General features: G+C 37.4%; 1 protein-coding gene across 1 annotated transcript in view; it reads left to right on the plus strand.

Annotated features, from left to right (window-relative positions):
* The first annotated feature begins 4,051 nt into the window (after nt 1-4,051).
* The window catches only part of CD163 (CD163 molecule), a 36,358-nt gene continuing 25,532 nt past the window's right edge, over nt 4,052-14,877 (plus strand). Inside the window, exons 1-6 of the mRNA XM_012760661.2 lie at nt 4,052-4,233; nt 5,213-5,299; nt 6,341-6,661; nt 9,203-9,523; nt 11,671-11,991; nt 12,513-12,833. Coding sequence (XP_012616115.1) covers nt 4,188-4,233; nt 5,213-5,299; nt 6,341-6,661; nt 9,203-9,523; nt 11,671-11,991; nt 12,513-12,833 — 1,417 coding nt within the window. The 5' untranslated portion in view covers nt 4,052-4,187. The remainder of the gene's footprint in view (nt 4,234-5,212; nt 5,300-6,340; nt 6,662-9,202; nt 9,524-11,670; nt 11,992-12,512; nt 12,834-14,877) is intronic.

Raw genomic sequence — 14,877 nt, forward strand, 5'->3', positions numbered from 1 at the left:
CTGAGAGTGGCTGGGGGGTAAACAGTGACAGTAGTAAGGGATGCAGTGGAGGGGCTCACTAGCTCCCAAAGCACGGGTCCTTAAGAGGTGCCCTGGAGGGACTGCCTGACACTAAGAAGGAGAAAAATGAATTATCTCCTTCTTCCAAGTTCTATTCAACAACACATTGAATGGTGCAGACAGGGCCACCCACCCATACAGTAGCCTCTAACTCCTCAGCTTTCTGGGTAGCCACCCACCCATACAGTAGCCTCTAACTCCTCAGCTTTCTAGCACTCAGCAAGACATACTCAGTATAATCCTGCCACAGGGGAACTTCACTGCAGGAGTCCTTTCTGAAATCATAGTCATTCAGAGAGGCCCAGTGACTCCAAAACCTAGGGAGCTATGAAATAGTTATCCTCCTCTTACCTGGATGGAAGCTTTGAAGTGATATCCCAGGCTGTGTTACTGGGATTGGAGAGTCTTGGCAACACTCAGAAGAGGCAACACAAAGAAGTGTGTAAGAACACCAGCGGGTCACTTTAGGTAGTATAGACATTTTAACAATATTGATTTTGTCTATCCATAAGTATGATGTGGTTTTCCATCTTTTTAGGACCTCTACTTTTCCTTCCACAGTATTTTGTAGTTCTCCCTGCAGAGGCCTTTCACCTCCCTAGGTAAATATATTCCTAAGTATTTTATTTTCTTTGCTGTTATTGTGAAAGGTATTGCATCTTTGATTTGATTCTCAGCTTGAATGTGATTAGTGCATATGAAAGCTACTGATTTGTGTAAATCAATTTTGTACACTGAGACTTCCTGAATTTATTTATCAAGTCCAGTAGTCTCTTGGTAGACTCTGAGGTTTTTGGGATATAAAATCATATTGTCAGCAAAGAGCAATAGTTTAACTTCTTCTGCCCCCATTTGAATACCCTTGATTTCCTTCTCTTGTCTGATTGCTCTGGCTAGGACTTCCAGCACTATGATGAATAGAAGTGGTAAGAGTGGGCAACCTTGTTTGGTTCTACTTCTAAGTGAGAATGCTTCCCCATTCAGTATGTTGACTGTGGGTTTTCCCCATTCAGTATGTTGACTATGGGTTTGTCATATATGGCTTTTACCATTTGAGATAAGTCCCATCTATGTCTATTTTGTTAAGTGTTCTTATCATAAAAGGGTGACAAAAAAGCATTTGTCAAATGCTTTTTCTGCATCTATTGAGAAGATCACATGGTCTTTATTTTACTTCTATTTATGTGGTGAATTACATTTATTGATTTGCATATGTTGAACTGTCTCTGCATCTCTGGGATGAAGCCCACTTGGTCATAATGGATTGCTTTTTGATGAGAAGCTGAAATAAGTTTGCTGTGATTTTTATTGAGAATTCTACATCTTTATTCATAAGGGATATTGGTCTGTAGTTTTCTTTTTTAGTTAAGTCTTCTGGCTTTGGTATCAAGGTGATGGTGGCTTCATAAAACATGTTGGAGAGGATTCCTTCCTATTCAATGCAATCCCTATTAAAATACCAACATCATTTTTACAGATCTAGAAAAAATTATTCTATGCTTCTTATGGAACCAGACAAAGCCCCATATAGCCAAAGAAACCTTAAACAAAAAGAACAAATTGGGAGGCATTAAATTACCAGACTTCAAGCTATACCACAAGGTTGTAATAACCAAAACAGCTTGGTACTGACACAAGAACAGGGACATCAACCAGTGGAACAGAACAGAGAACCCAGATGTAAAACCATCCTCATATTGCCATCTGATCTTTGACAAAGCAGAAAAAAACATACACTGGGGGAAAGAATCCTCATTCAATAAATGGTGCTGAGAAAACTGGATAGCCACATGTAGAAGACTGAAACAGGACCCACCTATTTCACCTCTCACAAAAATCAACTCATCCTGGATAACAAACTTGAACCTTAGGTGTGAAACTATTAGAATTCTAGAGGAAAATGTTGGAAATACTCTTCTAGACATTGGCCTAGGCAAAGAATTTATGAAGAAGACCCCAAAGGCAACCATAGCAGCAACAAACATAAATAAATGGGACCTGATCAAACTAAAAAGCTTCTGCACAGCCAAAGAAACTATCAAGAGAGCAAACAGACAACCCACAAAATGGGAGAAAATTTTCACAAGCTACACATCAGATGAAGGGCTGATAACTAGAATCTATTTAGAACTCAGGAAAACAGCAAGGAAAAATCAAACAACCCTATCAAAAAGTGGGGAAAGAACGTGAACAGAAACTTTCCAAAAGAAGACAGAATGATGGCCAACAAACATATGAAAAAATGCTCTACATCTCTAATCATCAGGGAAATACAAATCAAAACCACAATGAGATATTACTTAACTCCAGTGAGAATGACTTTTATCAAAAAGTCCCCAAACAACAAATATTGGCATGTATACATAGGATCACTGTTCTTTGTTGCCCGTGTCTTGAAAACCATCATTTCACATCTTTTGTTTGTTTTTCTAGTTGTTCCAGGTAGGAAGGTAAATTCAGTTCCTATTTCTTCATCTTGAATAGAAGCAAAAATATCTTTTTCATTTATCTTTTTAATTTTGCACCAATCTATTACTCCCATTCCCCTGCTATACTTTTTCAATTAAGCTCTTCTTTTGCTAGATTTTTTGATATAACATTCCATTCTCACTGCATTTACACTTGCTGTCATTTCCATTTTTATCCTGGCCACCAATCATCCTCCACATTGCCACCAAGATGAGATGTATAAAAGACAAAATATCTTGATAGTCCTATGTTTAAAATCATTAACATTGTTACTTATTTACCACTTAAAGTTCAAATTCTTTAACATGGCATGTAAAACCCTTCTTCCTGTAGCCCTTGTTTACCTCAGTAACAATAACAATGTTGTCAACAGCTCTTACTATAACAAAAAATAGGTGCTACTGAATGTCTCCATCTTGCAAGGACTAGTGGATGTCTTGTTGAAAATAAAGCAGTTCCTATCTTTGGTTATCTTAAGATTCACAAGTAAGATAAGCAATAAATATAAAAAAGTATGATTGACAATCTTCATAAGTACAGGCTACCGTGAGTGCATATTTTATGGTGTAATTAAGAGTCAGAGTTATTTTTCCTAATGAAGTGTTGTTTCAGAAATAGAGTATAAGTAAGAGTTAGCTCAGAGAAAGGTACTGGTAGGTAGCAAAAAGTGAAAAAAATAATATGTATGAAATATCATGAGACAGGGAAAGATGTGACATGCTCAAGAAATGAAAGGAAGCCAGTGAGTCCTTGTTGACTGGATTGTAATGAATGTCTCCTTGGAAGGCTAGAGATATTTCTTTCATTTATGACCCATCACTAATACCTAACAATATTTATGCTATGAGGAACTATTAGTTCTTTCAAGTTTCCATAGTTTTATATGCATACACTCACTTGTATGTATTCATTCTTATGACTTAAATCCCTTTATCTTTTATCCTTTTGGAAAAGTTCTCACCTTTTAAGACACAATTTAAGCCTCTCCTCACAATGAGTTTTCTGACAGTTTCCTTTTTCCCAGTAGAAATGACCACTTTGCCCATTACTTTTCCCCCTGTGCTTTAAATCTATGTTCATTATTGCTGTCATATGTGTTTCCCTTACTTTAGTTTGAGTTATATAGAGCTAAAATCATGTTTTGCTAATTTTTGTTTCACCATTTGTAGCCTTAGTAATAATCATGGCTAATTCTACTGATATGATCCATCCCATTAAAACATTAATTATTTAATCATATTTTGCCTATTTTATTTTAGTTTTTTAATATATAATGTAGCTACATAACAATTACTACTTTTTATGTGTCTAATATATTAATTCAAAAATTTAAAAATTAAAAATATTCAATTCAACCAGAACAGTATAGGAGTATTGTCTCCTTCCTGCTCCTCCCTTTTTTGCAAATCTGTTAGAAATGTTTCCCAATTTTCTTTGGTTGTTTCATGTCCCAGATTGAAGAAAACATGAGTATGAAAGGAAACCTCAGCTCTTTCAATGACTTCCCTTTCTGTGACTCCACCTCCATATGTAACTTTCCCACTTTTGTGAGAGTGAGGTGGTTTTTTAGAATTCTTGGCAGTCTTCTTCTTTAGGAGAACATTTCTATGGAATAATACAAGAAGATTTAGGAATCATTAAAATTATAAGACCTTGGAATGGACAAATTCAGAATGGTGCCACTTGATGACTCTGGACCTGCTGGTAAAAGTTTCTCATTTATTCTAAATTTACTCTTTAATGGAATATAGAATTTTTCTGATACTCTTAGGAGAGTAAGGGATGGGAAAGGGCATTAAGCTTATATAACAGCACCTTTGATCTGCTACAGATTCAAAATTAAAGATGTGAGAGAAGAATCCAAGCTGGCATCAATCTCGTAAAACTGCTGAGGTGAAATAAAATCCAGAAATGAAGTTAACTGAACTCTATTGATTAGGAAATCAATAGTTGTAGAAATGGATATTGATTGAAACTTGGTTACCTAGAGGAAATTCAGAATAACACCTCTGAGTGCTGAAATCTACTTCATGAATTACATGGTCATGTTAAAATCAGTTAGCATTTGTACTTTTAAATTAGTGTTGGATTAGAGTCACAAGGACAAATGAGAGTAATAACAACTTTAAGGAGTGTTTTATGCCATATTTAGGGATGATAAGGTCCAATATTTGAGTTTTTCAGGCATAAACATCATCACTTTATTCTATCAATGTATTGTTCAGCTATTTGGCAGGCACTGTGCCAGGAACTGGTGGAACGATGATGAGCATGATAGATATAGTCCATTTCCTTATGGAACTTTCCGTCAAGCAGTGTGGATCAGGTGCACATGGAGATGGGGGAGTCCGCGGCTGAACACTGAGGTCGGGGGATACAGAAATCTCAGGAGACCTTCCCTTTGCCTGCTTGGAGAATTGCCCACTACTAAGTGTCAGTGATCTTTCCAATTTCCCATGTTTTAAGGTCAGCCCCTAGGTTGCCTTTAACCATGAACATTTTCGAAGCTATTTCACTGAGACTGTATGATCCTGAGTATGAATTTTTCCTGTCTGCCTTGCCGTTTAAAAGGAAGTATTTTCTATTGACCTCCTTTGTTAATCCTGAGCCTCTGAAACCACCTGTCTTCTCCAAAAACTCTTTTTAGGAAGACTCCATTTTTGCCCTCTTTCTTTTTTCACAGACTGTAGAAGATGTTTCATCTGCTTGAGTCCCTTCACTGTTATTGCGGTCTCACTTCTCAGTGCTAGTTTCATCCTTGGTTCTCTAGGTGAGTACTTTGTCAAATTTGCTGACAGACAGTCTTAGCCCACTCTGACGAGAATCATTAAAAAGCAAATCATTCTCCTGAAAGCTGAGTAGCATTTAAAAACTAAGTAACATGCTCCATGTTACACAAAAGATCAGATATTGAAAGCATTCAATAAGAACCTAAGCATGGGACACTGAAATATTAGCATGCTTTTCCCTCCAGATAAAATAAACTCACAGGAAAAAAATGCATTTGACTTAAAGATTAGAAATAATGTCTAGCCGAAAAATGGAGAAGAATACAGAGGAGAAGAAAATTCAGAATTCTTGAGGCAAAAAGGAATTTTAGGAACACATTAATAAATTCAACTATCAACATTTATCTAACAACATATTGAGGGAAGCCAAGCTGGTGGAACAAACAGCTTCCTAAGTTAATCTAAAATAATACCAAGGAGGCAGGTGAGATAATTTGAGGGGAGGAGGAGTAGAGAGAGGTTTATTTTATGACATAAAATAATAGGAAAATATATCAATCTCAACTTTCCTTGAAATAGATGTTTCAGTCTGATTTCAACTACTATTTTAAAATTCATGCTATTTCACACATATATGTGAAATGGGTGCTCAATTTCTTACAACTGGTCTTTTCATCCTCATAAATCTACCATCAGCCTTCTTTCCGCTGATTTTAAGATTTTGGAGAAACTTATGTAGCTCATCCTTATAAAATTTTGTAGCATCTTATTTAACTGGCAAACTCTCCATGGAGATTATATAAATCACCACTATTCAGAATATCCAGCCATAAAATAAAGATATCATATAGTATTGTGTTACTTAGCATTACTGGTTATATGTCATTGCTTACTTTGAAGCCTGTGATACTGACATTTATATTTGAATGCCTATGAAATTACATTCTCCTATTGCACCACAGATGGGACTGGAGCAGTTCTCAAATCTGATTTCGAAGGATAAATAAGTAATCTGAAGGATAATAATTCTCAACCTGTTCCTTGTGACCGTGCCCAATTGCTGTCTTAACCCGTTGTTGCAGGAGGAACAGACAAGGAGCTGAGGTTAACGGCTGGTGAAAACAAATGCAGTGGTAGAGTGGAAGTGAAAGTCCAGGAGGAGTGGGGAACGGTGTGTAATAACGGCTGGAGCATGGAGGAGGTCTCTGTGATTTGTAGGCAGCTCGGATGTCCAATTTCTATCAGAGCCACGGGATGGACTAATTCCAGTGCAGGTTCTGGACGCATTTGGATGGATCACGTTTCTTGTCGTGGGAATGAATCTGCTCTTTGGGATTGCAAACATGATGGATGGGGAAAGCATAACTGTACTCACCAACAAGATGCTGGAGTGACCTGCTCAGGTAAGATTGCATTAGTCAAAACCTCAACATGAAATGCTTGTGAGAAAAAAATATGTAGATGGGTTAAAAACAAACACGAGCCACTTTTCTGTATAATAATCTAGTCTATGTATAAAATTGCCCAATCTGTTGCTAGCAGAGCAGAAAACACATGACACAGCCCATATTGTTTTTTTTAAAGATCCAAAGAGATTCTAGACACTATGATCAATGAAGAAGTGACTGGCTCCAACTTTATATTTAGGAATCTTTAACCTCCTATTATCATGAGATCTAAGTTACTTCCTTGTCTACTTTCCCATGATGCGTTGCTTTAATGCATTAACCCAGGATTCATTACGCTTTTCTCCAATAACTGATAATCAACTTAGTGAATCAAGAAATAAATATTTCTAGCATTGATACATCCTTTCTTGTTGGAAGAAGGATTCTTTGAAAGCATAATTGCTTTTTCCAGTGTGCAATGCTATTCATTTGATTTACATTTTAGTTTTAATTTATGAAACATTTTCATAAGTTTTATCCTCAGGTCTTTCTGCTGACAAATCCCAGGTCATGCTTCTGATGCAGTTCAGATTGCAGGCTCCCCATTTCTCTTTGCTAATTTCATTGGCCTTTACACAGCCCTCTCCCCTCCCGGCCTCTCTTTTAGTGACCATCTCTCCTGCCCATAGGACTGACAATAAAAAGGACTGATCTCCACCAGGCATTGTAATGTAATGGGAGCAACAGGCAAGGATCTAGAAAACTCCTGTATTAAATTCTAGCACAGTAACTCATTAATGCTATGATTTTGTGCAAGTTCTCAAATCTCTCCAAATTTCAGTTTCTGAGGACTTCATGCTATAATACATGTAAAGCTACCGGTACACCGTCTGGGATTACATAGCGTTAAAATGTTAGTTTCCTCATAGCTTCTTGCTCTTCATTACCTTGAAGACTCAGTTCTCCTTCTTCTTTCTCAATTTTCTTTCTTCTTTCGCCTCCTTTTTTCCTCTTATTGTTAATCATTATGAGGGGGAGAGGACTCAGAGAATAGCAAAAGTAACATCTATAGCAAAGCTTAAAATCATAACAAATTTTACCAGGTTCTTACCATAATTATCATTGTCTATAGAGCTGGCTGTTTAGCTAAGACATTAGTGTAGTACTTTTAGCTCTTATTTTCTGTTGTTTTATAACTAAAGATGAAGTAAATCAACTTGCCCTTTGCAGTTTATGCACCTAAAGCTCCAACTGGAGCATAATAATAGAAAAGACCCTACAGCCATAGATCCCTGGGAATGCAGAGTGTGCATTTCTGAGATTCTCCACCTTAATTAATGCTCAATCCTCAAAGCCTTTACCTCTTCAGATATTTTATTATCCCATGCATTGAGGCAATATAGCGTAACAGTCAAAAGTAGAAACTCTGGTGCTAGGCTGTTTTTCCCCCACGTCCTGGCTCTACCATTTTGTAGATGTTTGACCCTGTGCCAATTATTTAACCTTAGATTGCTTATCCCTGAAGTGGGGATACTAGTACCTAATGTTTAAAGATGTTGTGAAGACTAAAAATGATAGTATCTGTGATATGCTTAGAACAGCTTATGTGTATTTTGACTATGAGCTCTTATTCTTTTTATTATTAAGTATTACTATTAATTGCCCCTAAGAAAAAAAGTCTTGTCAAGGAAAGATCTTTGCCTGGAGTTTAGAGTTTTTAAAATAGAATTCCTTTTTCAAAAAAATAGCTTCTAAACATTTTGTTCGAGCACAAGAGTTTTTGTTTTCCAGATCTCCGAAAATTTCATTCAAATTCTCCTTTCCTCAGGTATTTTAGTCCTCATAGAAAATCTAAGTGATAGAATATAGCTAGAAATTTTTTTATGAAAAAGCTATTTGTTGCTGAAAATGGTACCAGATGCTTTGGGGAGGAGGAAAAAAACAGCTTTGGTTCAAACAGGAAATGGGTAAGAAATAAATTGTTTTGATTGATATTTTCCCTCAAATTCTAAGCATTTGGTATACCACAGGGTGCTTTTGTAAACTATTATGCTGGCTTATGCATTTTATCCTTGCTTTTCTACTTTCTTACCATCATTACTTCAAATTCACCTTCAGTCAATTACTAATGCTCTGAACTAATTATAATAAAGAAAGGTTGAAAGAAAGATTTTAAATGATGAACAAATGACTAGTTTGTCATATTTACTTCCTTGTATGGGCCAATTTTATTTTTCTGGTTTTTTTAAATAAATAATTTGAGTCAAACTTATCTATTTCTATATAAAAAGTATTTACTTCTGTCCAAGTAATGGAAGGTAACAAAACAGAAAGTTTAAAAATTTCAATCTGTAAGACATTTTCCTTGGTAGGTAGATGTGGATGAAAGTTCTAATTGTTAACTGGATTTTAACGTATTAAAATTCTCCAATATGTGGAGCTGTGCAACATCCAAAATCAGGCACTATTTTAAGAACAGCGTCAAATCCCAAATGTGTAATAATTTTTCTGAATGAATATCACTTCTAAACTCTGCTCTTTTCTCTGTTCTTCTAGATGGATCTGATCTGGAGATGAGGCTGATGAATGGAGGGAGTCGGTGTTCAGGAAGAATAGAGGTCAAATTCCAAGGACAATGGGGAACAGTGTGTGATGATAACTTCAACATAAATCACGCTTCTGTGGTTTGTAAACAGCTTGAATGTGGAAGTGCTGTCAGTTTCTCTAGTTCAGCTACTTTTGGAGAAGGTTCTGGACCAATCTGGTTTGATGATCTTGTATGCCATGGAAATGAGTCAGCTCTCTGGAACTGCACACATGGAGGATGGGGAAATCATAACTGTGATCATGCTGAGGATGCTGGAGTGATTTGCTTAGGTAAGGACTGAGCTTGGCTCATTCTGTTCTCCCTTAGAGAACACAGGAAAGGGGTGATAGACTTAAGAGCCTGAACTCCAAAGAAAATAATGAAGTCCGCTTCCTTTATCATTTTAACCTCTTTTCAGGTTCCGTCCTGGTACCTGTGGAGTTTTTACCTTGACTAAAATTAGGAGAAATGGGTTTGGGAAGAAGGATGAACAGTGACACTGAGATCCAGGTCATGAGGATAGAAGGAAGTGTTTAGGAAGAGTGGAGGAAGAAAGAAAGGAAAAGGAAGAAAGAAAAGAAAGAGAGTGAAGAAGGCAGGCAGGCTTAACTAGAAATTTTGCTCTCCGGAGTGTCGTAGAACCCTAAATTAAGGCTCTTGTACCTGATGCCCAGCTAAAGCCAAACACTGTGACACCAGTGCTTGAGACAGAGAAGAGTTTACTGGATTTGGCCAAAGCAAGAGGACAGGAGAGAAAAAACTCTTAGATCCGACTTCCCAAAGAGATGAAGTGAAGAGGTTTGACGCCACTAGTGAGTAAGGGAGGGGTGAAGTCTATGTTTCTTCAGTCTCAGATAGCGTCTTGAGCAGCCAGACTTCTGAGAATCAGCAGCTAACTTCCTCAAAGACATTCATTCCTTCTGCAAAACGGCCTCATAAACTTATCTTGTGACTCTGGAGTTGTCTCCTCCTGCTTGAAACAAGCCAGGGCATCAGCAGTTATTAGGCACATGCAAACAAGGGCCTGGTCAGATCTGCATTATGCCGGTCACTACAATGCTGGGAAACTAAAACCTCAAGGGGCCCGGCTACAGGAGGAGTTTTAAAAGCAAACCACCCACCTTATCATCCTCTACCAACAAAAGTCTCCCCTTTAGACACATTCACTTCCCAAATCATTAGTTCCAATTCACAGAGTCAAATTTAAGAAAATCAACATTTTGTTTTCCTTAATAGGAAAACAAAGCCTTATTTATGCTAGAACTATGGTGCAAGCATGCTTTGTGTCTGTCTAGAGACTTTCTCATTCCATGCTTAGGTCAGGGACAGGCGCGATGGGTTTGTGTGTGGAGGGATATCACTCTTCTTTCTTCACTTGAGTTCTTAGTTTGAAGGAGACTCAGTGTGTCTTGAACCCCAGAGAACACTTAGGAAAATACAATTAGACTAAAAATGTTCCTGTCTTCACCAGGTCTTCTCTCTCAAGAAAATTCAATACAAACTAATTTAAAAAGAGGAGAATACTGGCTCCCAAAACTGGGAAATCCAGAGGGTATAGTTGGCATAGTTGGCTTAATGCATGGCTGGAGTCAAGTGCTTAAATGATGTCACCTGGGATCTGTCTCTTTCTCTATGCTTTGAACTGCCCTTTTTCTTGTTGAGTGATGTGACCATCCACAGCCTGAACCCAAAGAATGGGATTCCTACAGAAAAGATGGGTTTTGTTAGCTGAACAAAGTGAAAGGGATTTGGGGTAGAAAAAACACAGAATGCACCTTCCATTCTTTCTTATCCATCAAAATCTCTCTAGGCGCCCCATCAGCACACACTGAGGCATCACAGTAAATGGGAGTGTGGAAACAAAAACTGAAACTGCCAGAGGAAAAAACGGTTTATTTTATTACAGGATATTCTTCATAATCAAGATTTGTTCTTGGAGGGTTATTGATTTCGGGAAGGTGAAAGTGGTGATGATGAAGCCTCTTTGCTCTCCCTCTAAATTAAGTGAGTGGTCACAAAGGGACCAGATATAGCATTCAAACCAGGCAGCGTGCATAGAGAATGCAGGCAGGGCCAGAGGGAGCGTTGCCTTTCACACGGAGACAACCTGAAGGAGGTGGTGCCACTTAAACACGTGCAAGTATATTCTAACAAGAAAAGGTAGCAGTGGTCAAACAAGCAGGTCTCCAGATAAAATTCAGCCCCTGGACCTGGCGTTAGGAGCACTTCCTGTAGTATGTGCTCTCTGTACAAAAACTCCTGCCTTCTTGCCTCATCCACTTCTCCTTCCACCTTTAATGATGTCACCGGTAGCAGCACAGCATAGCATGGTTTTCTGTCTCTACTTACCTCTCGCCTTTTCCCCTTGTCTTAGCTATAGCATTCATAGGCCCTTGTTCTCGTCTGCTTACGGCTGGCTTGTGTGTTGCTGTTACAGATGGAGCCGATCTGAGCCTGAGACTGGTAGACGGAGTCACCGAATGTTCAGGGAGATTAGAAGTGAAATTCCAAGGAGAGTGGGGGACAGTGTGTGATGACGGCTGGGACAGTAATGATGCTGCTGTGGTGTGTAAGCAACTGGGATGTCCGACGGCCATCACTGCCATCGGCAGAGTTAACGCCAGTGAAGGATCTGGACACATTTGGCTTGACAGTGTTTCCTGCCAAGGGCATGAACCTGCTGTCTGGCAGTGTAGACACCACGAATGGGGAAAGCATTACTGCAATCATAACGAAGACGCTGGTGTGACATGTTCTGGTAAGTTAGCACAAAACTAAACAAAAAGAAAAGCAGAGAGAGAAAGACCTGTGTCTTTTAGGAGTAGGAATAGACGTGAGATGTGAGAGGTATAAGTACATAATAAATTCCGTGCTGGGAATTCCTTTATAGTTGTGAGGAGTCTTTGACGCATTCCTTATTCGACTAGTTTGAAGGGTTGTCTGACTATTCTCTGTAACAATTATTCAGACTGCTCTTAGGGACCGCACTTCAAATTCTAAATCTATCTGTAGCTCAGATAGACACAGTTTCACAGGAATCTCTTTTAGGGCTGAATCGCTCATATTTTTCTCCCATTGACAATTTTTATTAACCCTTGAAACTACAATCTCATTTCTAACCAAGTCCATGGTCCACACTGTTTTTCTTAAAAATTCAGGAAATAGATAAGCCATAATTTCCAGTGTCTCAGTATCAGCGAAGAAGGAAGATAAACAATACCCTGTGGAAGCTAAGCTTCATACGTATCTGTGGCATAAGGCTATGTGTTTCTTTTGCAGATGGATCAGATCTGGAGCTAAGACTTAAAGGTGGCGGCAGCCGCTGCGCTGGGACAGTTGAGGTGGAGATTCAGAAACTGTTAGGCAAGGTGTGTGAAAGAGGCTGGGGACTGAAAGAAGCTGATGTGGTTTGCAGGCAGCTGGGATGTGGATCTGCACTCAAAACATCCTATCAAAAGTATTCCAAAATCAATCCGACAAACACATGGCTGTTTGCAAGCAGCTGTAATGGAAATGAAACTTCTCTTTGGGACTGCAAGAACTGGCAATGGGGTGGACTTTCCTGTGATCACTACGAAGAAGCCAAAATTACCTGCTCAGGTATGACTTTCAGTCAGCTTGTTAAGAAGTTTAATTCCAAGAGTGTAAATTTCCAGTAATACCCTTGAAACTGAAGAGAAACATTGGTCCCTATGACTAGATCACTCTCAAAAAACCAGAACATATCTATATGAATTCCACTGTGAAAGTCTTAGATAAACTTACAATTCATATTGTGCCTTAGCTGGAAGTATTTGGGGTTTTCTCACTTTGGCTTTTGAGTAACTTTTAAATCAATGGAGGTGTGAGAGATTAAGGGAGAGCACAATTTTTAAGATAGAATTAAATATATCTTTCATGGGAATGTTACCAAAGGAATTAAAAACTAACTATGTTGGATAAACTGACATGACTTAACCTTTGGCTCCCACTATTATACTGTGAAGCAATTTTCTTCTTTCTGAACATCTGTGGCTGTTTCACTGCAACCTCTTCATAAAGCTCAAAGGCAAGCTGAGAGTTGGTTAGGTTTGTGCGTAATCTTCAGTATTTTATGCTATTTATATTTATAAAAAGGCTAACTTTGTTGAAAAGTGATGCCTTTTCAACAAATGCAAGGTAATAAATTGACATAACTCTCACTCATGTGGTGAAAAGACTTTGGAGAAAACATTGTAAGAGAAAATCATTAAACATGTAGCGACCTAGTCACAGGTGGAAATTTTTATGCTCTGTATATCCACTAACCAGTGATATTTCCTCAGATACCTCCCAACCTATGTCCGTGCCTAGGGGCCTTCCCCTGATATTGCAAATTGTGTGTTTAGGTCTGGTCAGGTGGAAATTATCCTCTGATTAAAAAAGTAATCACTGAAGATATAAATCTGAATTGCTATATTATTTTTTTAAAAAAAATTTCTTAGCCAGGCAACATATTTACATAGCTTAAACTTCAAAGTGTGGAAGTATAAACTCTTCCCCCATGATTGTCCCCAGCTACTCAGTTGTCCTCTTATGTAGCTGGAGTATTTCTATATCATTTAAGAGATACGTTATACAAATACAAGGAAATACAAGCAAATCCTTGTATAGGTAACACCCCCTTTTGTTATCCAAATGGCAGCATGTTATATAAATTGTCCTATACCATGAGTACTCAGTAAGATTTCTTCTTTTAATTTCTTTTCTAAATTTCTTGATCACATTTCATATCGCTATTTAAAGAACTTTCTGCAATTACTTATCTATGACTTTTCTTATCACTTATTACTGAGTGCATTCATTTATGCTTTTAATTTCTCTTACTTGACGAGATTGGCTATTAGCTTAGTTTATTTGTTTTTTAAAATAGTCATATTTGTAATTTTAAAAATTAATGCTATTTTTATATTCTTTCTGATTCATTAAAATTTGTTTTTCTTTCTATTAATTCACTTCTGATTTCCAAAGCTAGCTTTCTGTTTTGCTCCTAACTTCTTGAGTTGAATCTTAATTGTTATTTTTTCTGATTTATTAATATAAATATTTTAGGTTACAGGTTTTCCACTGGGTGCACTTGTAGCTGTATCATATAATTAATGAGTTGGTGCATTGTTAATATAGACAGAGTTCTTATGTTGTGTAGTTATGGTGAATTGATCTTTTTTCTACAGTTGAATGGATTTTGTTCTGAATCAAACTTTTCTGACACTAATATGAGACAACTGCTTTATTTAGTTTTTGTTCTCTTATTTTTACCCTTTATAAATCAGTTTTAGGTACATCACTTGTATTCAGCATAGAATTGGGATATATTTTTGAAAGGAATTTGATTGGATTACTTTTTTGAGATTAGAGATATATTTTTCCTTTATGTATTATTATGTTGTCATATTATGTGCACATAATATGTGTTGTCATATTGTGTGTTATGTTAAAAAAATTTCATTGTATCACTTTGGGGGGGCTTTGCATGTCTATATTCATATGTAGACATACTTGTATGTCTGCTAATTTCCTTCTAAATTTAGAAAGTTTTGTGTTTTTTTAGTAATTGTATTTTACATTAATTGGCATTAAGCTCAACTGCATATAGAAGAAAACCAAATTAACGGTGGCTAAAGAA

The sequence above is a fragment of the Microcebus murinus genome, chromosome 10 (assembly GCF_040939455.1).
Source record: "Microcebus murinus isolate Inina chromosome 10, M.murinus_Inina_mat1.0, whole genome shotgun sequence".
Classification (NCBI taxonomy): Eukaryota; Metazoa; Chordata; class Mammalia; order Primates; family Cheirogaleidae; genus Microcebus; species Microcebus murinus.